This window comes from Electrona antarctica (genome assembly GCF_951216825.1).
Source record: "Electrona antarctica genome assembly, chromosome: 14".
In the NCBI taxonomy this organism is placed as follows: Eukaryota; Metazoa; Chordata; class Actinopteri; order Myctophiformes; family Myctophidae; genus Electrona; species Electrona antarctica.
The window spans coordinates 24,194,860-24,220,873 of NC_136795.1; the positions used below are offsets into that span (position 1 = coordinate 24,194,860).

At 41.9% G+C, this 26,014-nt stretch overlaps 2 protein-coding genes and 1 long non-coding RNA gene across 4 annotated transcripts; 1 reads left to right on the plus strand and 2 right to left on the minus strand.

Moving 5' to 3' along the window:
* Positions 1-2,261: 2,261 nt before the first annotated feature.
* On the minus strand, positions 2,262-3,263 carry LOC306936919. Its single transcript, XR_013791566.1, has 3 exons — positions 3,212-3,263; positions 3,015-3,104; positions 2,262-2,644 (listed from the first exon to the last, which is right to left on the minus strand). It is a non-coding gene; the product is annotated as an uncharacterized lncRNA (long non-coding RNA).
* A 2,524-nt stretch (positions 3,264-5,787) lies between these two features.
* Positions 5,788-25,129, minus strand: rogdi (rogdi atypical leucine zipper). Of its 2 annotated transcripts, XM_079520130.1 has the most exons (12): positions 24,884-25,129; positions 21,989-22,060; positions 18,950-19,032; positions 14,793-14,847; positions 14,037-14,117; positions 12,916-13,011; positions 11,961-12,059; positions 11,348-11,461; positions 10,686-10,735; positions 10,085-10,211; positions 9,696-9,745; positions 5,788-7,198 (listed from the first exon to the last, which is right to left on the minus strand). In XM_079520130.1, the coding sequence occupies exons 1-11, from the start codon at positions 24,962-24,964 to the stop codon at positions 9,713-9,715; spliced, it is 891 nt and encodes a 296-aa protein (XP_079376256.1). In that variant the 5' UTR covers positions 24,965-25,129; the 3' UTR covers positions 5,788-7,198; positions 9,696-9,712. The 2 variants fall into 2 exon arrangements, with proteins under 2 accessions (XP_079376256.1, XP_079376255.1); XM_079520129.1 differs by lacking the exon at positions 9,696-9,745 and having other exon boundaries at positions 24,884-25,127.
* On the plus strand, positions 16,953-18,242 carry LOC306936230 (multiple inositol polyphosphate phosphatase 1-like; the record flags this gene model as incomplete). Its single annotated transcript, XM_079519722.1, has 1 exon — positions 16,953-18,242. One exon carries the CDS (start codon positions 16,953-16,955, stop codon positions 18,240-18,242), a length of 1,290 nt encoding a protein of 429 aa, XP_079375848.1.
* Positions 25,130-26,014: the final 885 nt, after the last annotated feature.

A 26,014-nucleotide genomic window follows, 5' to 3' on the forward strand; every position in this document is an offset into this window, starting at 1 on the left:
ACATAGCACAGCAAGCAACAGGCAGGCACTGTGGACAAAATGAACCATTTCAAAGCTGCATCAACATTTGAAACTGCTTCAATATTACTTCAACTAGTGTGAATTGTTGCATACAAACTAACAGACATTTCATACCTTGCCACAGTTGCCTTCACCCATGCAGTGCTTCCACCTGTCTCACTCTCTTGGTCTGCTCATGTGTTTGTGACTGAGTGAAGCTAACAGGCTTCAGCTATGTGCACTCTAACAGGAAGTTTCAAAGTAAAAGTATGCCAAAATACAGGAAGTATCAAAATAAACAACAAAATAAGACAGACAATAAATAAAGAATATAACAACCTTCAAACTAAATAAATGATTGCAAAACCAAGTGTCACCGGGCAGTTACACTCCCACCAATCATGTTATACCAAAACAAAACATAACATGATTTAAAGCATATAGTTTCCCACGGTCAAAAGGTGAGGAAAGATCTTACATTACTAAACAATGCTCTAATCTTGTGTCAGTCTTTCAGGGTGGGTTTCTTCTTGCCAAGTTGCCAAAGTTAATGCTGTAGTTAGCCAAGATATGTATGCAATGGCAGGGACTGGACTTAGGGATTGTTGCTCATAGGCTGTTGGGTTTTCCTGGGATTGGGGAGGACCGGGGCATGTGGCTTCAAACGGAACAGGAGGGATGATGGTGAGGCTCTTCATCTTAGCCGGTGGGAAAGCAGGACGGCTCCCCTCATCAATGGCTCCCGATCTCCAAGGCTCTTTGGGCGATTCAGTTTCTTCTCTCACTGGTTTCTTCTTCTGCTCCAGTCTATGTCTCACTGGTTTCTTCTTCTGCTCCAGTCTATGTCTCACTGGTTTCTTCTTCTGCTCCAGTCTATGTCTCACTGGTTTCTTCTTCTGCTCCAGTCTATGTTTAACCATGAGGGCAGCTCTACCCACAAAACTGCTGCTCATGGCCAACTCCTCAGGGGTGCCCAAGTCACTCTCCTGCTCTGTTGACTGCTGCAAGCTGTCCTTTACCTTCACATTGAATTCTTCTTTCTGCCTGCTGTCCCTGAGAAGCTGCACAGAGTTAACAACATCTTGTGATACATAGCTGTTCTTATTTGCATCTCTCTTTTCATTAAGGTCTGGTTCTAAGACCGTCACCACATTGGTAGATGGAGTTGACCTTTTATTTACTGGGATTTGATTTACACATCTCTGGTTCCCCTGATCAGTAGGGTTGTCTGTGGAAGTGGACTCTGCTGCCATTTCTCCCACAGTCACATTTTCTCCCACAATCTCCTGACCTTTAGGGTTATGTGTGGAAGTGGACTCCTTTGCCCTCTCTCCCACCATGTCAGTTTCTCCCACCAGTCTATTATCTTTATCCTTGCGTCTCCTCTCCACCGTGGTTACCAGGCATTTATCCACCAGGTCGCATAGCTCTGTGGTCAGGATGATAGAGGCGTCCATTTTCTGACACATTACTGGGGTAACAGTGCAGTCAAGTTGAATAGATTCATAAATATCACATATTGCATTGTGTTTGTTACAAATATTTTGTTTCATCTCATAAAGTTCCTCTTCTGAACAAAGTGTCCTTAAGGCTGTTCGAACTGTCTTTCCTGTTTGCATCCAGGTTCTAAAGGCCTCAATGAATGCCTTTTCAAGTTTCTTTACTTGCATCTTCTGAATTTTAACTGCAGTCTCCTCAGAACTCAGCTGCTGCATATTGACTGCCATCTTATCTGGGCTTGACATTTGTTTGAGTTTATGCTGTTTGATCACTTATACTTTGGGTTTTTTAGTCTGGGTTTTTATAGTAACTTAAACCATTTACGAAGCCCCACAGACTACCACTTTAACCCCCAAAGGAATTTTATCAAACTAACTAAACGAACCGAACACAATACATTTCAACTTATACAAATGTCCACTTTAGTCTTCAGAACTCATTAGTTGCTGCATTTTGACTGACATTTTATCTGCGCTTGACATTTGTTTGGGTTTATGCTGTTTGATCACTTATGATACTTTGGGGGTATATTTAGTCTGGGTTTTTACAGTTTACTTAAACCATTAACGAAGCACCACTGACTACCACTTTAACACCCAAAGGAATTCTATCAAACAAAACGAAACGAACTAATGCAGATTATACAAATGTCTACTGTAGTTTTCACATATATATATATATATAAATGCAGCATGAACTGAATAGTTCTAAAGTTGACATTAATACATTAGCCTTCAAATCAATCGCTTCACATTAGATAATACACTTGTTCTCATTTTTTGTTTTCCTTTTTTATCCATTTTATAATTTCTTTGTTTCCTTTTTATCCATTTTATAATTTTCTATTGTCCTTTTTGTAACCTGGCCTTGCTTCAGTCCAAGAAGAGATGGAGGCTACCTGTTAGAAGTCCTAGGATTACTGTGGTGTGGCAAACTTGAGACGATGGGTTGATGACTTGATGGAAGACAGGGTGGTTGTAGATGGAATGTTGGTGTCGAGTCGACGTTCGTTGAGTTGAATCTGCGATGAGTTTTCACTGTAGCGGCCCTCGGTTTTGTGAAAGAATACGATGTGGATGGTCTCAACGGGTGTTTATTTCAAACTTCTCAACATAGATGAAGCTCCATTCGAACACCGTGAAAACTATAGGAATCAAATAAATATGACAATTAGAATAAATACAAATAATTTTGTCACATCATTTCACAAACAATAAAATGATTCAATGCTTCATTCAATAAAATCAGTGCATTCCAATCAATGACCTTTCAATAATTAAACAATAAGAATTCAATTATAATGCAGTGATTTCATAACTCTACCTTAGTTTCAAATTCAATTCAACTTATTCAATTCAACAATATAATTCCATTGTGTCTTCAATAAGCCAATTCATTTACATAACAAACACCAAACAAAGAAGAGAACAAGACAGAATAAACCATAACCCAAAATGAAATACCAAATAACAATTAACTCTAAAGTAAACCAAAACAAACAAACAATCCTGTACCTCACTCCGCTAACCAGGGGCGCTAGGTCGGTGCAGAAAGCTACTGGAACTCTGGGGTTCAAACATAGCACAGCAAGCAACAGGCAGGCACTGTGGACAAAATGAACCATTTCAAAGCTGCATCAACATTTGAAACTGCTTCAATATTACTTCAACTAGTGTGAATTGTTGCATACAAACTAACAGACATTTCATACCTTGCCACAGTTGCCTTCACCCATGCAGTGCTTCCACCTGTCTCACTCTCTTGGTCTGCTCATGTGTTTGTGACTGAGTGAAGCTAACAGGCTTCAGCTATGTGCACTCTAACAGGAAGTTTCAAAGTAAAAGTATGCCAAAATACAGGAAGTATCAAAATAAACAACAAAATAAGACAGACAATAAATAAAGAATATAACAACCTTCAAACTAAATAAATGATTGCAAAACCAAGTGTCACCGGGCAGTTACACTCTGTATCCTATTGATTTTATCAACAAATTGAAAGCTATTATAAATGTACCCTCCGATTGTCTTTTGGTCACACTTGATGTTGTCAGCCTCTATACTGATATTCCGCAGTGGTGGTATTGAGGCTAACTATTTTCTCAGACAAAGGGAACCTTTGGACAAACCCAGTACTGACTGAACTCGTTCTCACGAAATATATTTTTACCTACAAACTAAAAGTACAGCCATGGGCAGTACAATGGCTCCTAATTATGCCAATCTCTATATGGGTTTGTTGGAACTTTCCTTTCCTTTGTACTAAATTCTGGGGTTAACCCCTTCCATTCACATACTCTCCTACCAAGAATACATCGATGATATTTATTTTATCTGGAACGACACAGCTGAAAATCTGGGTCTTTTTAATAATTATCATCTTAACCCTATAACACTAAACACAACTTTTGTCAAACCATACCAGAGCCAGGTATATTTTACCCCATGTAATATATTCCATAAAAACAAATTCTCATCAAAATATATTAAAGTACAGCAATACATGGCAATTTGAGGTGCTCTTTCATATTTCAACATTTCATACGAAAAAAATAGATATCATTGTGGGAACATCTCCTTTGGTCCACCCTAACCTCGCGTCACCAGACGTTCCACCTCGGAGGAAAGCCTGGTCTGTGTTTCTAAATCGCTGTGTGATCCAGTCTAGACTAGATGGTAAAATTACAAATAAGGAAACCTTGTTCCCGTTTGTGGTTTTCGGCTTTGTTTTGGTCCCCCACCTGTTTGTTTTTAGTCTCGCCAGTCGCTACGAGTATATACCAAACAAACTATTCCAAGACGTACTTGAAGAAACATTCAACGATGTCCTTGATCACAGAAATTTGGGAACTTCTGATTACCGTAGTTTCAGCCGATTCAACCGTTGTCATACCATCTTATGGGCCCAGTATGTCCCATTTATCATCCATCTTATGGGCCCAGTATGGCCATACTGGCATACTCACCATAGCCTGGTCAAGGTTTCTCCCTGGTGGACGTGTCATTTCCAACTATTGTCGGTGCATGGAAACTAGGGGCTACTAATATATACTATTCTCTGCATATCGGGACGTAACTCGGACGGCGCTGAGTCGGGTCTGGTGGCCTTCGCAAGCTAGCTCAAGCTCAAGGCCACCACCAGACACGGCGCGCCTCCGTCAGGACATCAGTGATAATGACAATCGCTGATAATGACATACTGAGACTGAGTATGCCAGTATGGCCATACTGGGCCCATAAGATGGATGATAAACGGGACATACTGGGCCCATAAGATAGATGATACCAGTCGAATGGGGTGGTAGTTTCTGGTTTCCTGCCTGATAAGTACAAATCAGTGACTACAACATGACGTAAGTTACCATCTGCTCCAGACCAGATCATACACCCGAAAAGGAATGCTTCCCAGTTCCCAGGCTAGGTCCACCCATTCCTGGGACATGTGAGAATGGTCCAGTGGAAAAAAAGAAAAAGCTCATTGTGGCTGTATGGGATTTTTTCACTGGACCTGATTTCAGTAAACCAGGGTGAAATTCACCCTAACACCTGCCTGTAGAAAAAAAACAGGGATGTGGGCCATAGGGGGATGTGGGCAGGGAAACAAACCTACCTTCTATGTCACTGAGCATCATGAAGCTACCCAAGTCAAGGACCCACCCACATCAGACATCAGCAACATGAAAATCACAAAAAATTGTCAACAAAGAAACCCGGGTTTCTCCCTATAAGTCAGTTCGATCGGTCCAGAAGAGTGTGTCGTTCTGATGAAAGTTATCAAAGACAAGCAGTTAATTTGACTAATGTATTTTTAACACAGGGCTACAAACCAGAGTGGATTGACATCAGACATGATGAATAAATTGAATAAATTGGGAAATTTGGAAACGTTATTGGGGGCATAGAGTAAGTTGAGTTTCCCTGGTTGGACGTAGCCCGTAGAAGGTAATATGGTCCATAAGGTCAATAATTGATTAGAGCGCCCCTCATTTCACATGGGTGTGATTTTATTTTAGAAACAGAATAGGGGCTATAGTCTGGAAGCATACAGGTTTCCCATGCTATTTTCTTTTTCCCATATCGAGACCCGGAAAATACTCAAATTAAATTCCACTCTCCATACTATGCGTAAGCACCCTGCACCACAGTTACAAGTTTAACCAGGTAAAACTGAACAAACTAATGTCCTGCAGCGTAAGGTATGGTGGGCTACAGTGTAAGGCAGTGCATGATGAGTTTATTTACTTACATTTTGCAAATGTGCACATATCACTCACTGAACAGGACATCTTTTATAGCAGTATACTTTATTTATAGACTATAATTTCCACATCTTATTTGCATGATATATAGTTTTAACACTTACTAAAATAATGTTTGGAATGAATATTTGGTTTACAGGAAATCATCAAGGTAAAACATGAGTGCAAAATACAGATAATTTCAATAAATAAATACAAAACATAGTTTGGAATGATATGATGTACAACAACAACAACTCATAGCATGTCACTGACACATAACTAGACACACATGACCTTTTAAATGTCCTCCAACCAGTGGGTTTTAACAAAATATATTTGTTAGAATTAGTGTTAAATAGCTCCATACTGTGATAGTAATCATTATACAGTGTTTGTTCAGTAACAGGAATCTCCCTGTCTCTCCACCTCTTTTAATAGGCAAGTAATACATTTACAGGTCGGGATACCAATTTGATCAGATTAGGAGAGACAGGATTCCGGTCCCAAACAAGTGACATTGAAACCAATATATGAGCAGCTAAAACTAAATTGATGTTTATAAATTTGAGGGGTTGTCCCTCCTGATTGGATGAAATTGGTAATCCACCCGAAATCTTTTTTTCTGTTAACCAAGAGCTGGGACCATGGGGAGACCCCTGTTACTGGACAAAACTATCTATATAGCAATGATTATAATCTGAAAAGAGCTTCAACTTTTTTAACTAAACAAAAAACAAAAACAAGACCCAAGATGTTATGTCCTCTTGAGATCACAAGACCCTCTGTACACAATTGCTAGACTTTAAACTCAGTCAGTTTCACATAGGTTGATCATTTCACAATTCACGACAATACACCAGTTCAAACTGATACTATTTAACCACTTGTTCTCAACAGACGTCCAAATTGACCCTTGCTGGTCTGTAACTCCGAGAGTGATACAATTTTAATTGATTTCAAGAACCCCAGTTTGATTTTATTTAAATATCTGGGACCCCAAACTACACTGTAAAATCAGTTACAGTCCAGTAAGGGTCCATTTAGACCCCCTATGGACCCCAGACCCAACGTTGAGAACCAGTGCCTTACGCAAACTCCCCCCACCGGCCACCCCCAAAAAACAAAAAACAAAGACAACATCAATAACATTAAGTATCCAAAAATAAAGCAGTCTCATCATTTTCTCCATTCACAATGGAGTTCAAGTTTTTTTTTCTTTTTTTTAAGTCATACAACCTAGGCAGCATTTGAGGAATAACACAGCTGAGCTAATACGATGACTGGTCCCCTTCTCTCCTACTGTATTGACATGTGTGAATGATAAAACACTGAAGGATCATCTGCAAATCATACAACACTGTGAACACTTTGAACACAATGACAGGACAGCAGCCGCTGTGGACGCTGGCTGCTGGATCAGAAAGGTCTGTAGTTCCAGAAGCTGGAGAAGACGGATATCTGGAAGGAAAGAACCAAAGGAGAAAGGACTCATTAAATCCATCTGTTGAAGGCGTTCAACTGGCTTATATAGATCAGACCTACCTACCTACCGTACGTGTGCTTGTCAATCAAAGATCTAAATATAATCATATTATATAATATTATAATCGAGCAACTTCAAAACTAGTTAGTTTTGTTAACTAAGGTGACCGTCACAACAGAAAGCTTTACTGCGATTAAAACGAATCCTGCTGCACATAGTCGGAAAGTGCGTTTCGTTTGGCAGGTATGAAGCATCATTCGAATCCTAATGCGCATCAAAGAACCGCATTCTACTCCGACCAAAAACGGGGGTTTCGCTTTGCTTCCAATCACACTTGATTACGATTCGGTGCAGGTGTGAATGCAATCCGCAGCAAATAAAGGAAATGAAGCAAACAATGTGGTGGGTGAGGAGCTAAACACAGTTGGAGACGGAGAAGGGATATTCATTTTACGCAGCGTAAAGATGTCCCGTTAGGTTACCATGTGACGTGGTCAAATAAGGAGACCGAAGCCCTCATCGAAATATGAGGACGAGCACATTAATCTATTGCTTAAGGAAACACATAAAAAACACTGCAGTGTAGAGAACATTCTGTCTGTGGCCTACTTCAAAATTAAAACATGTTTAGCTCAGCATGATTTATAAACTGTATAGCTAACATGGCATATGCATAATAATTGTAGGCTATATGGTGATCGGATCATCAATGGGACTCTTGGAGTAGCTATTGTAAACTTCTGATCATTTTGCGCTCCCGTCTCCGCTGTGCCTCGTTCATGTGCCCAAAAGAACAGTCGCGCGCGCGCACGCACGCACGCACGCGCACGCACGCGCGCACACGCACACACACACACACACACACACTCCGTCCGTCCGTTACCCTCACTTTACGTCAAAAGTCCTAACTATTACTCAAAGTATAACACCATAGCTTTCACTGTGTATTTTATGAATTGAACACATTGATAAAATTCCCTGCTTCGTTTCCTTGCTGCGCTTGACACAGCAGTGTGAAGGCAAACCGCAGCAAATTAAATATGCAAGAATCCCAACTTCTCTGCCCATTCGAATCAAGTCTACCAAAGTATTAGGTGGGAATGTGACCTAAGACTAAAAGACAAAAAATATTTTTTGATATTTAGTCGACTAAAACTAGACAGACTAAACACTAAACCATTCAAAAGACTAAGACTAAATATTTTCTGGCAAAATTATCATTGCGCACAAAAGCCAGAGTAGATGCTAAAATTACCCTCAGCAGTTTAAAGTAATATTGCCTGCATTAGAATCCCCATTAACTGGTGCATACAACAGATCATCTGATATCCCATTTCAACAAAATGGGGGGGGAAAAAGAAAGAGAATAATTAATTTAGATTACAAATGCCTACCATCAATTCTATTCATGTAAAATAAAATCCTAATCATGACTGAACGTGTGCACATATACAACATGAATGCACTATAAATGTGTACTACTGTGTTACCACTAGTCCTTACCCGTTCGAATATATGAACACCAATAATATGATCTATTAAATCGCATTACCCACATTGTACATCATTTGATGAATGTATTTTGAGGTAATCAGTCTGGGGGAGGGAGCTTGGGAAGTTGGGATGGGCACAAAATTAATATTAATAGTATTAGGCATGTGGTCTCTCACACACACACACACACACACGCACGTGCTTGCGATCCGTCAGCGGACGTCACACAAACACGCGCGTTTTAGCACGCGCACGACCTGACGTTGCAAGACACACACCCGTGACCTGCTACATTTGTAAATATTTATGCTGCTATTGCTAACATTGAGCTGCAAAAACTCCTCTTATCTGGGGCGCTCATCTGCATGTTACGACCAGTCACTGCTCGTATGACCTGTCCTTGTTGCAACCGTGTCTCCATTTGTAAACAACATATGCTATGTGCTAATGTTGAGCTATACATTGAGTTGCTAATAGTCTTCTGGGGTAGCGTGTTGCTGTGAAATGTAGGCTACCCTTATCTGCTGAAGCTGAGTGGTTTTGGAGGCGTTGTGTCCATGAGTCACGAAAACTATGAAAGGGGCGGTAACATAGGACGGTAACCCAGACAATCTGCGTGTTACAGCAGCTTTGTGAAGTGGTGCGATTCTGTGACCTGCGTAGTGGAGGCGACGGGAGGTAACTGATTTCCATAGGCCACCAACTGTGCTGTAACACGACGTACCCCGATTTGTGTCGTCAACGGTGCGCATGCGCAATGACGGCAGAAACGGTACTAGAGTTAAACAGAGTTGGTGAAAAACGCTAATAAACCGCATTGAATTTGTTCAATTGAAAAAAGGGCTTCGAGATGCCCTTCATAATGGAATGTCAATGCCTGAGTGCAAATGCAGATCAACTGGTCAAGCCAGTGAGGAGCAGGGGGTGTATGACAGACAGACATGTCTAAAATTATAGTAAGATATCTGCAGCTTGTACCTTACATCTTTGGGTTCCTAGATGGCAGTGTGTGCTTCATAGACCCTGTTCTGTTAACAGTGAACAAGGAAAGACTGCTTTAATTTATTATGCTCCACACACATGGAACAGACTCTTTGAAACTGGTTTGATTGGTCTCCATAGAGACATTTAGGGTTGAGGATACATGTGACTGCACCCGTTGCATGTATCGCTTACCCTATATTTATTTGCAGCTGTGATTTGTTTCAATTGCTTAAATGTCTGTTATTGTTGTATTGTTTTTTTATAACTGTACTTGTTTTTCATGCTGTGACCAGAGCGTCCTTGAAAAACAGAGCTTGCTGTCAATGCCCTGAATAAAATAGAGGTCATGGAAAAATAAATAAATGTACTTGGACACTACCCACCTTGTCTTTGAGCTGCTGGCATAGTTGCAGGGAGATGGTGAAGAAAACCAGTGTGTCGTTGAGCCAGGGCACCACACACTCCACCTTGTGCACGTGACTCACCTCAAACCGATTGTTGTTCAGCTCACTGCAGGGAAAAACACAACACTCAGGTGTAAGATTTGCACAAATGTTCAAGATAAAACAAAATAGATAAATAGTATATATCTACAAGCTCATAGTGTGGCATGAAGTGACGTGCTAGGAGCTTGAATAATACAGTATATAGCGATGAATCTTCTATTTTTGAATAGCCAAAGTATAAAATATGGTTAAAGTGGTTGAAATGCCCCCCTAGTAACCCTGGACCAGAGCTATGTACTGCATCATGATTAACCATTACTTACAACATGGACCATAGCATATGTATCATGATTAAACATTACTACAACATGGACCATAGCATACAGTATGTATCATAACCATTACTTACAACATGGACCAGAGCTATATATCATGATTAACCATTACTTACAACATGTACCAGAGCATACGTATGTATCATGATTACACATTACAAAACATGTACCAGAGCTATGTATGATGATTAACCATTACTTACAACATGGCTCCAGGGTTGTGTAAGACTGAACTTCCAGACGTTTTGAAGTTCTGTCGGAGAGAAGAACAACAGAACCATAATGGTTTACAATGCTGCTTCTCAACCATGTTCATTTTGAGGACCCCCGGTTTGATAACGTGCTTTTGTCCCCGGACCCCCCAATCTACACCATGAAATCCTGAGTGTTAATTTAACTCTGCAAATTAAACCAAATGGATTGGGTTCAAGAAGCTATAATTTACTTGTGTGTGTGTGTGTGTGTGTGTGTGTGTGGGGGGGGGGGGGGGGGGGGGGGGGGGGAATGGTTCAAGCTAAAGGTTTCTTGTACTATTCCTACTATGGAGGATACACCCAGACTAAATGCACTAATGAATGACATGTACAAGTTGGACACCACCACAATGGTCTGGTCTGTTTCATCAGGTCACTCTGCCACCATCATCGGGACAAACATGCTTGTAGTTGGGGGCATATGATTTAAGCATTTTTTGGTGTTCTTGTACAATCTCCTCAGAGTTTTTCAGTTTGAGTGGTAACGTTTAACGTCTAATTTGTCCACAGTCCACCATGGACCCCGGTGCGCCTGCACCCCCTATAGTTACCCCAGTGGGCAGGTCTAGTATGTGTGGTGGTTCATGGTTCTACAGTGGTGCAGAGCTTACCTTGGTAGAGTTAGGCTGCAGCACATGAAGCTGGTAGACAGTCAGACACAGTTTACTCAGGTTAATGTAGAAATTCACCATCACATCCCCGGGCATGGGAGGACTGAACATTTTCTAGAGACACAGAAATAAAACGGAAGTTAGAAATGTCAACGTATAGAAAACAACAATAATAAAGTACGCACATCCACTCACAAAAAAACTGCAGGTGCTGGGCAGAGGTCAGAACTCAAAATCTATAAAGATTGAAGAAAAAAAAGTATTGGAGGGACAGGTGCGTCAGATCAATGAACTGGAAGAGTAGGAAAAAGGGGACTCCCAGTCTTCAATTACAATACTTTTATTGATGTAATGTTTCAGAGCGACCGAACATTGCATCAACAAAAGTATTTTAAGTGAAGATGCAATACTTTTATTGTGAAGAGGCACATCTGCTACTCTAAAAAAATGGTGGAAAAAGATGAATGCATGAGAAAACATACATGGGCCCACAGTCAAACGTTTTAAGGTCAACATCCGGTATCAAAAGTACACACGTTTAGTTCACAGTGCAGCTCAAGAGGGGCCTTCTTGTTCTAATTCTAATAGTAGAATGTGTGTGCGTATACTTTACCATGAGCCCACTGGTAGCCAGTTCAGGCAGGGTCATGGTAGCCGGGGTGGTGAGACGGTTGCGTGCTCTGGTCAGCTGTAGCATCACTGCATCCATTAGCTGCAACACAAACAATACAACCTCAGTTCATGGTACAGGCCATAGGCTGTCCTTTTCTCCCTCTCCTGACGGAGAGAGGTCATTGCAATCAAGTCCAAAATACAGCACAATAAATTAAATATGCTGGTGCATCTAGTCATCTCTATCTCATCTAGTGTCTCTATTCTGGTGAACTGTCTGCTTCAAATAATGACGTTGTCATTGACATTATCAAAACTAAATAGTGTTTGTATTATATTGATTATGATTATTAATAGGCCTAATAAAAAAAAGACTAAGAATGGGACCGATGACTCCCTGCTTGGCACTCAAGGGTTGGATTGGGTTAAGTTAAGTCCTTGCGACATACTAGCATCATGTCCAGGGGTGTACGTGTACATCAAGCTGCCTCACACCTCAGGGCTCTGCAAAGCTTACTTTATTGTTAATCATGATTTATAAAATGCCATTGTTGGTGCTCCAATACTATGTAAAGGAACTTCTATTGTTCCTCTGTGAGCCTGATAGATGAAGACATACTCTCTGTTTACAATATGTTAAATGTTATATTCAACTTTATATTAAAATATATCTCTGCTGTCAGGGCAAAAACTACAAAATGTTCATTTTCCATATATATATATTTTTAAAACAAATAAATACTGCCTCATCATACAGCCATGCTGGGTTGTATTGTGAAGGTAGTGATGGTCACACCCGGTTGACCTCAGCTCCTGTCTTCATCTCCCAATGAATGAATGAACCATTGTAAAGCGCTTTGAGCACTTGTGAAAGCGCTATAAAAATACAATTCATTAAATGGTAGCTCTCACATCTATATTAAGATAAACTCTAGTTCCATTCAACTTGCCGTTACCTTGTTGACCTCAGCTCCAGTCTTGAAGTGGTAGCTCTCATCTCGGCTGCTGAGCAGCTGCAGAGCCTGGTTCACATGGTTCCTGGCGTCCTGGATCTGAAGCAGGAGACACAAGCAAGGCCATGTCAAGCAGGGCATCTCAAACTTTGGCCACGGACCCCCGTATAGGCTGTCGTTGGTTGACAGGCTGTCAATAATTGATAAGACTTGCAATGACAGTCCACACTTTACTGCACTGCCTATAAGGACAGGCCCAACATGAAGGTGATTGGGTTTTATAAATATTGAACAAATTGTAAACTGTTAACAAGAATGTGTGAACAGTGAACACAGGTTATTTTTTCCATTTCTCGAAACGTAACAATTTGGAGCGGCAGCGACGGTATACTAACACTATTTCCGTACTCGGACGGACAGAACCAGCCAGGGACACACAAGAGTTCCAGGTGGACAAGCGCATAAATAAACACTTTCTTAATGACTGTGATCTTTATGAAATGATTGTTAAGTAAAACAAAAGAAGACATGATCACACATTGTTTTCTGATATTTTTTTTTCCATGTGCACACTACAGTAGCCTATACCCTAATCGTATTGCAATATCTAAAAAGCACAGAGTACGATTCTGACCGGGCTGTATCGGCTATCATCCCGACACTTAACAGAGGATTATTATTGACAACCAATAGTGCCCGGTCAGATTAATATGTTGTGCTCTTTATTCTAAAATGGAATAGTGTACAAAAACAAAATGTGATGTGTCTGCTTTAATTTTCCCGACAAGTGCTTTTATACAGACACACGTTCAACCTCATAAGCATAAAATAAATAAACGCCCTGGTCACAGCATGAAAAAGGTTTACATAAATCTTTGTAAACCTTTTTCAAAAAGCTGCAAAAAAAAAGATCCGATCCACAAGGTCACAAAGCGATGTGTTGTACGTACATGGGCTATTTTCACAAACTTGACAAAAACATACGATCTGGGGATACTCTGCCCGATCACAGTCATAAAGTAAGTGTGCAATTATCAGTATCTGATAATACTAATTCATATGTATGGTGCAATAGTAAGAAATGTAAACATCATTCCTGTTAATAATAAATTATTATAGTGTACCTGCTGTAGTTTCCATTGCTTGTCCTCCCGGAACTGAAAGTGAAGTGCTTGACTACTTTTGGCAACTTTCAGGTTGATATCCTATTGCAGAGGGGAAAAAAAAATGTTTAGCTACAGGTTGCATTGTTTCAGCTGAAATATTTCAGCTGAAACAATGTATGCATTTAGCAGATGCTCTTTATCTTAACCCACTTCACATTTTTAACTACATTTTTAACTACATTCACTACATCAAATTCACAACAGATTGATAAATGCACACAGTTGTGTTGTGACGCCCATTTTCTATCTGCACAAGTTTGATATCTGGATTTTCAGGCCACTGCGCGGCATTCAAATCCAGTCCTATATTGCGCTGATCAGAGCAATGGTCACTGAGTTATGGCCATTTGAAATGTTAAGACACTGTTGTAACACAGCTGTAGCTCCCAATATGTGTGCAATGTAGGTTTTCTTTGGTGTAGGCGTGTAGCTATTGTCATGGCAGACGCCTGAACAGTGTTTGTGTCAAGTGTTTGGAGCAATAGTGTCCCGGGGACCCCTAACATGGCCGTTGGGGGCCCACACGTGGCCCCAATGGCAGACCCCTCAACACACAATGTGTTTGTGCCAAGTTTAGTGTGGATCGGTGCAAGTCCGCAAATCTGCATATTATAGTTTGTGTCGCCCACCAACCCATTGTCGACCACCCTTTAGGCAATTTGAATATAGGATGAGGACAACTGTGTGTGCGTGTGCGCGGGGTGTGTCACTCACAGCTTGCGTCAGGGCCTCTCCCTGCATTGTCAGAACCCCCTTCACTTGGTCAATGCTGTTAAAAACAACACAGTTCCACGTCATGCATGCGTTTAATGTTTATAAGCACACAAATGCATCTCTTCTGGTTACTAAAAGAGCCCCATTATTGAACATAGTAACATGGGGTTGTAGAGTCTATTACAATTATTCATTGTTGGGGGTCCCCAATTTAAGTAATAATAATCCTCGATTGATTCCTTGATTTAGCTATTTTTATTAGGAAGAAAACCTAGACTGATCGGATCTTCAAAGCAAAATCAACAGGAAGTTCAATTTTTTTAAAGAAAGGTTGTTTTAAAAATAAGTTCTATATTGTCAGAATCAGCTTTGATTGCATTTCTCAAACCCAATTTTGGAACTTTGTGCTTCGAAGTGCTGCTGAAAAGTAGATGCTTAAAGAAAACACAAGCTCACATGATGGAACCAGCAACAGCTGCAGTCTGCAGACATGCAGTGCCAGTCATTCAGCCGGACAAACCATAGTGCCAGCAGTGTGAACCACAGTCATGAGACCATACAGGAATGTCCACAGTTAAACAGACTATTTTGTCCCTGCGTGGCTGGCATCCTGCACAAACTGGGGAGTCACTTGAGCTGAATCCTTGCCAGGATTGTGTGAGTTTGTGCCTGAGTTTTGTGCCTACAGGCCTAATCTTGTGACCTGCTGGACAAATCGGTGCCATATGTCATGTGCATGACAGTAGGCCAAGAAAGTACTTTTTTTTTGGGTCACATTAATCTAAATCAGTAGTTCTCAAACTTGAATGCCAAGGACCGCCAAATTTATATGCATTTGGCAGCGGACCCCCAATCTGAAAATGTTTATTGCCAGGGACCCCCAGAAGAGAAAGTTTGTATAAAACAGATTGATTGCGATGTGAGCTTGTAATGTGCTATTTTTGAATAGCCAACGCAACGCAAAAAACAAACAAACAAAAAACACACTCGTTATCATACATCACATTCCGTGCTCAGCCAATCAAATCATCTCAAATTTGGTACACACAAAGCTGGGCATAGGCTCAAAAATCACACCCGTGTGAAGTGAGGGGCGCTCTTAGCATCTTACAACATGACGATGTAAAACAAACATTGAACTAAAAACAAACATTAAACCTGTATATAGGAGGGGCTAGCGCCCCTCAACACACATTAAACCTGTATATAGGAGGGGCTAGCGCCCCTCGAAATGACACAGATGCTTTCCCAGTTTTAATGGGTTATTACATTTGAGATACTATAGACGGGCCCATTGGGTGGCGGCCTAGCTCGACATACTCCGACAAAGCTATGCACAAATATCATGCTAAGTCCCGAGAAGCCCCCACAACAAGTCCAGAGAAGCCCCCACAACAAGTCCAGAGAAGCCCCCACAACAAGTCCAGAGAGAAACCCCCACAATAAGTCCAGAGAAGCCCCCACAATAAGCCAAGCATATACAGCTTACATACGTCATAGAAACGTCATAGATGACTGATATCAAAGACTAGCCACATGAGGTCTGAGATCCACATGTAGCCATGCTGTTGTTAGATCCACTGTGGTTTAAATCCATTTAGAGTTGTACTCAACTGGCTCACCTGCCAGTGAGGAGCCCTGGTGATGTCCCAACCCTGACGATAGTATCTAGTTTCTTGTGTATTTATAGGGAGGGAAGCTCACCTCCTACTTCTGCCACTGCTGTCCCACAGTGACATCACCTGGATGTCACAAGCACCATATAGCCAACAATATAAAAGAGAGACTTTAACCTAAATTTCAACAAGTACATCTTCAAGGCTCTGTCTTGAACACTTCCACAGCAGTTCCAAACCTTTACCTTGGTTGGCACCCTCTGTGCTTGGCACCCTCTGTGCCAACCAAGGTATTTGGCCTCACAACCCTGATACGCACGTGTCACCTAGTGGACTCAAATATCTTGGCCTAGGCTTAGATAACCAGCCGAGGCTTGGAATTTTTCACCCAGGTTGAAAAACGATTGTGAGTGATTCGTCAATCATCATTGTGCGCCAGAGTTTGGAATAGACCAACTTGGGAATGATGTTTACCCTTTATTTTAAATTCACAATTGCTAATTTCTTCATCTGTGCGATTTCATGTTGTTTTACTGATTATTTCATGTCAGGCAGTGTGTCAAGTATACCAATAATTGCCAAATATTTCAGCACGAAAGGGAGGTATGAGGAAGTGAATCCATATCTCATCGAGGACATCCTTACTGTGAACACATCTCAGCTCCCATCTGCGGAATGCCGCACACTTCATCTGACTGCCATAATACGACATGGCACAAGGTATCCAACGCCCGAAAATGTCGAGAAGATGCACCGAGTCTACAACCTGGTTTTACACAATGCCACTGGTAGAGAGAGATGGCTGCGTGAAGTCAAAAACCACTGGAGGATGTGGTACACTGAAGACATGGATGGCCGACTGGTGGAGAAGGGTGTGAATGATCTGAAACATCTGGCTGTCAGGATGTCAAAGTTGTTCCCTTCGTTGATTTCAGAAGAGAAGCTTCGAGGCGGACACATGAGGTTCATCACCAGCTCAAAGCACAGGTGTATCGACAGTACTGTGTCCTTCCAGAGAGGTCTGACAGAACTGTGGGATATTGATGACCAACAGTTTGACCATGAAGTGAACGATGCCCTTATGAGATTCTTTGATCGGTGTGCTAAGTTTCTGAGGGATGTTGACGATAACCCGTCGGCCACTGAAGAAGTCGACAAGTTCAACTCGGGACCAGAGATGAAGCAGGTCACGGAGAGGATCGCAGACCGTCTCCATGTCCCGCACAGTCTCATCACTGACGAAATGGCTGAAGCCGCATTTTACCTCTGTGCCTATGAGTTTTCTATTAAGAATGAGAATTCCCCCTGGTGTCAGCTCTTCAACACGGCTGATGCACAGGTTCTGGAGTATGCCCTTGACCTGAAGCACTTCTGGAAAAGAGGCTATGGCCACCCCATCAACAGCAAGTCAAGTTGCGTTCTTTTCCATGACGTTTTTGGTCGACTGGACAAAGCGGCCAGTGAGAATGGGTTGGGGAACGCGGTGTCCGAAGCTGTGACCATCCAGGTCGGCCACGCGGAGACACTTCTGCCACTGCTGACCCTTCTGGGCTATTTCAACGACAGCCAGCGCCTGACGTCCACCAACTACGCCGCGCAAGCCCAGCGTTCGTTCCGCACCAGCCAGTTCTTACCCTACACCGCCAACATACTGCTGGTGCTGTACGACTGTGGAGAGGATGGCCTGAGGCTGCAGCACCTGCTCAACGAGAAGCATGTGGCTTTCCCCGGTATGGATCAGCGCCGGGCATCCATCCCTCTATACCAAGATGTCAGAGATCACTACAGGGAACTGCTCCAGGGCTGTGTCTTTGAGACAGAGTGTCAACTCTGAAGGGTTGATGGCCTAAATCTAAGGGGTTGTGTTTGATACATGTTTTTTTTATACATTTTGATAAATGGGGAGATGGGCCAGTATTGCTCTCCATAGGCCTAGTTTAGCAATGCTTTTTATTGTCAACTAGACCAGTGCCCAGCTGTAGAGCACCGAGTTGGTAATGATGGACTGGAAGTTGGAGATCTATGCAATACCCGTTGTACCCGTGTCAGAGTATACCCATCTGTCGGTGTCCCTTTTATGCCCATATATGGAGATTTCTGTATCTGTCTCTCTGTGTCCCTTTATTACTACCGGTATATAATTATGTTCTGTGTCAGGCATGCCCAAATATTTAGTGTTCTGATGTCAGAACAGACCGGCTCCATATATGGAGATATAGGGGTGATCAGGTCCAGAGCGGGCAGAGGCTTTTGTGGTGGTTCTGGACAACCGACCGACTCGACACCGGACACCGCACTCCCTGTGGGGGTGTGGAATGCACACGCGTGCACACACACACGCACGCGCACGCGCGCACGCGCGCACGCGCACACGCACACGCACGCGCACGCGCACACGCACACGCACACGCACACGCACACGCACACGCACACGCACACGCACACGCACACGCACACGCACACGCACACGCACACACACACACACACACACACACACACACACACACACACACACACACACACACACACACACACACTTACGTGGAGCTGCCCAGAATGAAGTTCTCCTGCTTCAGTTGACTCTCCATCCCTGGTGCCGGCATGGAGAACCGTCTAGACGCCTCCTGTGCACACCAGCATAAAATAATAAATGAAATAAGCATCTCATCTCTGACTGGTGGAAACCTTGTATGTCCAAAACCTTATTATTAAATAAAAATCACACCCGTGTGAACAGAGTGGTGCAGTGACGTCACACACTAACCATAGCAACCATGCTCACCCCTATGTGGCCCCACGTACAGGTACACAGGTACATACAGACAAAGCTGGTTATTGGAGTGGTTTGCACCACTCAAAAAACATTAAAGTTGTGAAAATAGCAGATCTACAAGCTCACATTGCATCCTTGTTGTGAGCTAGATCAGCCATTTTGTGTGACACTATGATGAAATAGGACATTCATTTGCATGAATGAATGAATGAATGGTGTATTTCGAACATAAAAAAACAAAGATAATGCACAATAATAATCATAACAACAATTACAGTCATGGTTCGAAAAGGAGTAAGAATGAAACCTATGCTTATCTGGTCTTACCCATATTTGTACCATTTCACAATAACTTAAAACAGGTTTCTATCAACACCAGTGTTGTTACAATTACAATTTAGGCAAATTAGCATTTACTGTAATGTCAGTGTAAATATATAGTGGTTGTAATTTGAAATGTTTCTTATGTACCAGCAGGTGTCTCTGAAATCCTGTATCACCGCCTTCCTTCTGCTATAACACCGTTTAACCAAATGAGTCCTACTAGTGTACCTACTCTGGGATTATTTTATGACCAAAATATTAACTTTTCAGGAAATTAACAACACAATACTGCCTCATCAAAGTTGATATATACATTGTTTGTCAGATACTTGAACGTGTCCTTATATTATCACCACTTTACCCAAATACAGCTCAAGTGGAGTTAGGAGGTTTTGGAGTCAGTTTTCATTTTATTTCTTTTTAGAGCCTTTACGTCTCCGTGTGGGTTTTACAAATATTGAACCATTGAAAAGTATTAAAAAAGTGCTTCTGACTAAACCTAACTCCTTTGTATCCTCAAAAAGAGCTTGTGACTAAATAATAACTACATGGATCTATTGGAACACAGGCTGTGTTTTTCCCCATTTCCTAAAGAGTAACATAACAGTTTTGGACATAGGAGGTTTCCACACGACAGTGATAATATTATGCATTGTGTCTAAAGATGCATTCACGTTATTATGCGGGCGGGGTGGAAGTGTGTGGTAATCGCATTTCCTGTGCACAGTGACTGCATCATGCCTCAGAATGAAAACTGTGTTCATTGTTCTGTACTGTGAAATGTCCTCTCCTTCAAGTATTGTTTCATAGACCACATTTTGGGTCTTCAACAGGGGGTCTGGGGCCACAGAGTTAATACAGGGGTATGACAATATATGTATTTTTTGAGTGGTGTAAACCACTCCTACAACTGGCTGTTAGTTTACGTGTCTGTCTGTCTGTTCGTACCAAAAAATGAGCATGGTTGCTATGGTCACCCAGTTCACACGGGTGTGATTTCATTACGTCAGACATTACGTCAGACCACAGCTGATCAGTCTATATAAGACCTTACACCACTCAGTTCACACGGGTGTGATTTTTTAATTAACGACTTGTAGCCTAGCCATTGTTGCATTGGTCATTGCATGGTGTACCACAGCGTCCACCCAACGATTTTTCAGGAGCACACACGCACATGCATTGATTAAAAACAACCTTAAGTTCACACCATAGTTTACAAAAGCTACCAAGTGTCACACGAATTAACAGAGGAATGAGCCTGTACCCTGTATGCATTATCATGGGTCCATTGTGTGACCCAGACACCTAGATTGAATTTGAGAGCTGTTTCACTGTGCAATATACTGTACAGAGACATTGTACTTTAATTTAACTTTGAAAAGGACACCAATGGAACCAAGTGGAACCATAATAACCACCAACAAAGAATACTTGTCGCTGTGTGACAAGCTACCAATGTATTTTCAGTGCTCCAATGACGAAGAGAGCTGTCAATCAATCACATTCCCACTCCCCTTCACTCTCCTGCTTGTAATGGAGGAAAACAAATACTTGCCGTCAGCCAGTTCCCTGTTTACGTACTAGTATCATTTTTTAAATAGTGTAAGTGTTAAATACTGTAGCTCTATATTCTGATATTAATCATTGCTATAGTGTTCAGTAACAGGGGTCTCCCTGTCTCTCCACCTCTAAAGGATAAACAATTGGAACTGAAAGTGATGACACAAAATGAGCAGTGTAAAACTGCAGTTGAAGCTGATCTCCTAACATTGCGTAGTTATTATTGTTTATTAAAGAGCTGGAGAAACAGGCAGACTCCTGTTACGGAACAAACACACTATAGCAATGAGTAATAACAATATAGAACAAAATCAAACAATATCAAGCTTGAACCTTTTTTTAAATACTTTTTGTTTTAACAAAAATCACAGTAGTGTTTCGGGGACACCCAGAGGTCCTTGAGGGCATTGCATGGGGTCCCCAGACAAATTAGTTTTAATATGCCGTCAAAATTTGTTTAAACACTTTGAATCTATATACATCGGCTATTTGAAAATAGCCGATCAACAAGATCACAGCGCGTCAAATCACAGCAGGTTGAGAGCTTGTGGATCTGTTGATTTCAAAACATCTTGGGGGGTCCCTGGCACAAAAGAAATTCAGATTGGGGTCCATGGCCAAAAATGTATTTCTACAAGCTCTTTTTTAAGATATTTCTGAGGATTTCTCTTTATTTGATATGGTACAGACTGGAAATGGGGAGAGGGAGATGTTGAGTGACACCCAGCAAAGGTTGCCGGGATCGGGACTTGAACCCGTGACACACTGTCAGGCTGGACCTAGGTGCCCGTACTTCTACACCAGCCATCTGCTACTTTTGTGTGATGCTGAAGTATGATCAAGTAACAGTGTTAATTTACAGGAAAAAAGAATAGAATATGGAGAATAAAGGTTTCTGCCGGACAACAACAATATTTTACCTTGAGTATATCCTGGAGCTGCTTTAAGACTGCATGAACCTCTTCTCTCAGCAACCAGTTGAACTCCTCCTCCTGTAACAACACACAGTGGTGAAAGGGATAAAGGTATTGGCATCATTATGCAGAACTAGACCTGTACGTGCCCGTCGCAGTCGGCCACCGGCCTACTTGGGAACGATGCAACTTGGGAACCTAATGATATACGTTGTCATAGCACCCGTCAGCCGGTGTCCCACATGGAGAACTGTGTATGTGCCTGTGTGCCTGAAGACTGCAAACTGAAAAGTGTATTTGGCAATCAATTCGGCCCACTGGCAGAGCCTGATTGGTTGAGCCTGAATTAGCTGAGGCAGAGGATGGAAATTGCACAGGTGAAAGGAGTTGGCCTCATTAGGCCCACTGGCAGAGCCTGGCCCAGGTGAAAGGAGTTGGCCTCATTAGGCCCACTGGCAGAGCCTGAGCAGAGCCTTTTGTGGTGGTTCTGGAGAACCGTGGGTCTGACCGACTCGATACCGGGCACTGCACTCCCTGTGGGGGTGTGGAATTTGTGTGTCGAAATTGAAGTCGTGGGTCAAACGGTTCTCGAGTTACGTGCATTACAACCGTACACGCACACACACACACACACGCAGAGACGTGGCACATTATATAGTAGATGTCCCATTTCAGAATCGTATATCATGTTACTCGACTATAATATTGATTATTAACCACTTTGTCCCTTTTATTCCGATATATGGAGTTCCCTGATGTGATTATGGACTACTAAATAGGTTTGTTTATGGTTATGTCTGAGTCATAGTGGAATGCCTATGCATGTATCGGGTTTGTTTATGGTCATGTCTCAGTCAGAGTGCCGTGGCCGTGATTGACCCGCCGGTCCGCCTGCATCAATGTCCTCAGTCTATGTTTGATCATTCACAGCTTGGAAAATGATCTCCGTGCTGGCGTTTGAAGTGAGATTTACTCCAGAGCAAACTGGAACGCTATTTGGCCCTGTGTATACTATACACAGTGGCAGAATACCTGAGCAGTGCACTGTGAAGTAACGACCCAAAACAAAGATAAGCATTGATTATGTACACTACAATCTCGCACTAAAGGCCACTACAGGCAGATCTGGCTCCCAAGAGAAGCCAAGACACCAGAGACACATACTCCCATGTACCACACTAGTGGTCACGTTCGGAAATACCGCACCGGAGCGCACTCGCCTATTAGCTTGCATTGCACAGTGCGCTCAGTGCGCAATTTCCGAAGGCGCCCACTACACTGTCACATAGAAAAAAATCACACCCGTGTGAAGTGAGGGTCGCTAATATATTATGTAATGGTGAAAACAAACGGTGCCAACACAAACACGCCATTAACAATAAAGAGACAATATGACGTAATGAGTTACATTGTGACGTACATTTTCCCTTGTTTACAAAACAAACATTGAACTAAAGACAAACATTAAACCTGTATATAGGAGGGTCTAGCGCCCCTCAAAAATACACCCAATTGGAGCATTTGAAAACAGCGTTCGTCAATGTATCCGTACAACGGGGGGAGAGAGGTCAGTGAGGTCAGTGTTTTTACTGTGTTTGCATTATTATATGTGCATTTGTTTGCAGTCATGTTATTTACATATATTAGTCATGTTTGTGGATCTTGAAACAAATAGCCTATAGTCCAATATAGCCTAGCTTCTCCATTCTCTGCCTGTTGGTTTCTGGTAATATTACTGAATATGTGCACGCAACCGCCTGGGTGACAGCAGACTGCATGCTGGGCAAGCGCTGGTGCTTTGGCATGGGGGGGTCCCGGGTCAGATCAATATATAGAATGAATTCTGTACTGGCTATATACAGTATGGAGCGTGTCTTGAGTGTACAGGGTTTGATGAGGTCAGATCAACACATGGAATGTCAGAACAGGTCAGCTCCATATATGGAGAACTAAGGGTGGCAGCAGGGGCAGTGTCTTGACTGAGTGTACAGGGTTTGATGAGGGCCCATGTAGGGCTGGGCCATCATTTTCTGGCCTATTGAGAACTCTAGTTTTCGCCGGCTGCCGGGTGCAGCTGCACTAATAACTTTGATGTAGGCCCGGCCAGAGCCATAGAGTACATGCATGAGTTACGACAACTCAATTGAGAAATATGTACTGAGTGTACATATGAGATCTAAGGGTTTGAGGTCAGATGTAGAGTTGCTGGCCAATATTGATGACATCAGGGATCTCCATATATGGGCTTAATATTGATGACATCACATGATCTCACGAGGCATGACCATTATATGGTTATAGTTAGTTAGGGCCGGTCTAACCCCTGCGGTCGTAATAAATCTAATCAAATGGGGGTCTGTGACCAAATGTATATTAGATTTGGGGCCGTGGTCAGAGAGTTGAGATTGAGAATCACACTAGACACTGCAGACAGTAATACAGTATTGCTTGCAAAAAAAAGAATAGGCTAATAAAGAACAGATCTGCAAGCCATTACATGTATAAGTGCATACATCTAGAGTACTACAATGATGTCTATGTTGAGAGTTCCATGTTATCTAATAGATAGATCTGGACTGTAACAGACCATTATGATCAAATCATATGCAACAACAAAACATTTAGTCAGATCAGGGTTCTAGACCCAGACATGGGGATCAAATGGCAATCGTTGTAATTACAAAGGTTGACAATATTGGTCTATATGCGTATTATAGGCCCAAGAAGTGCACTGACTAGACTACAGTTGCTAACTTGCTGTTGCTTACTCTAAAAGAAAAACAGATCTGCTGTCAATGCGTCGCACCGCGACCCGTTGATAGCTTGTGTAGATCTGTTATTTTTTTGGTCCATCGCACTATTACGGAGTCTTTTTTAGAATGGTGCAGTATTTTGCCTTACCAGCACGGCTCTCTCTACTTGGCTGGCCGCTGACATCTTGGGCAGCTCGGATAACAGGGACCGCTGCGGGTTCAGCATCATCCAATCCGATCAAAACACCAATGTCGATTATATCGAATATAGGTATTCGTATTTGTGTTGTTTGTGCGGTTTACTCGCAAGTCTCGCATGCAGCGGCAATCTGTCTATCTCTGTGTGTGTATTTTTCTGTCACACGCTCACAATTATTATTGTTAAAAGCTGTTGTCCCAGCCCACTTAATCCATGTGTGGGAGGTTCAGACGTTTCTCATTGGATGTTTTGTTTGACGCGGGGCACCGCCCTCTCGCCTTTCGGAGGAACTGGACTGCGCGAGCGTAAACCTAGAGTATGGCGTAAACCCATATACTCTAAGCGTAAACCGTTTAGAGTATATATATTAACCTTAGATATTAACCGTCTGTGACTCTGTGTGCGTGGAAAGAACCGGATACAGTTTAACCTCGCCTCACCAGGCTTTCCATTTTCCACCTCGGAGGAAAAGATACAGTTAGGAACCGGATCTGAACAAAGAGAGTAAATAGACACCTGAGGATAGAGAAAAGAAGATTCGAATGGTTGATATTAAAATAAAATAAAATAATTGGATTCAAGGTTATAAGGTTTCTGCCCGTCGATGTTTTTGAAACTCAACAAAGCTACAAGCGAGCATGTAGATTGGCTATTCTTTAGGGGTGTAACGATATAGTAACTGCATCGAAAAATCTATTTTATTTTCAAGAAGTATATCGAAATGAAATCAGCAACATTGACTATGTATCGTATCGTTTTGCAATGCAAATAATCGATTGTATCAATACTACATTTTTGTGCGTGGTACTATTTAGCAATTTTTAGAAGAAAAAATAAAAAGATGGGTTTAATTATGTTTAAAATAATGTCAATGTATTTTACATAGTTACTGACTATCGATTTCAAATCATTGAATCGGATCGCCATAATGAACCAATATCGTCCATGTATCGTGATACATATTGTATCTCTGTTCAAATGTATCGTTACACGCCTACTATTCTTGAATGTATTTAAAAGTGAAAGTGGTTAAGTGTGGTGGGCTTTATAAATGCAGAACCCATGGAAAGTATTAGCTTG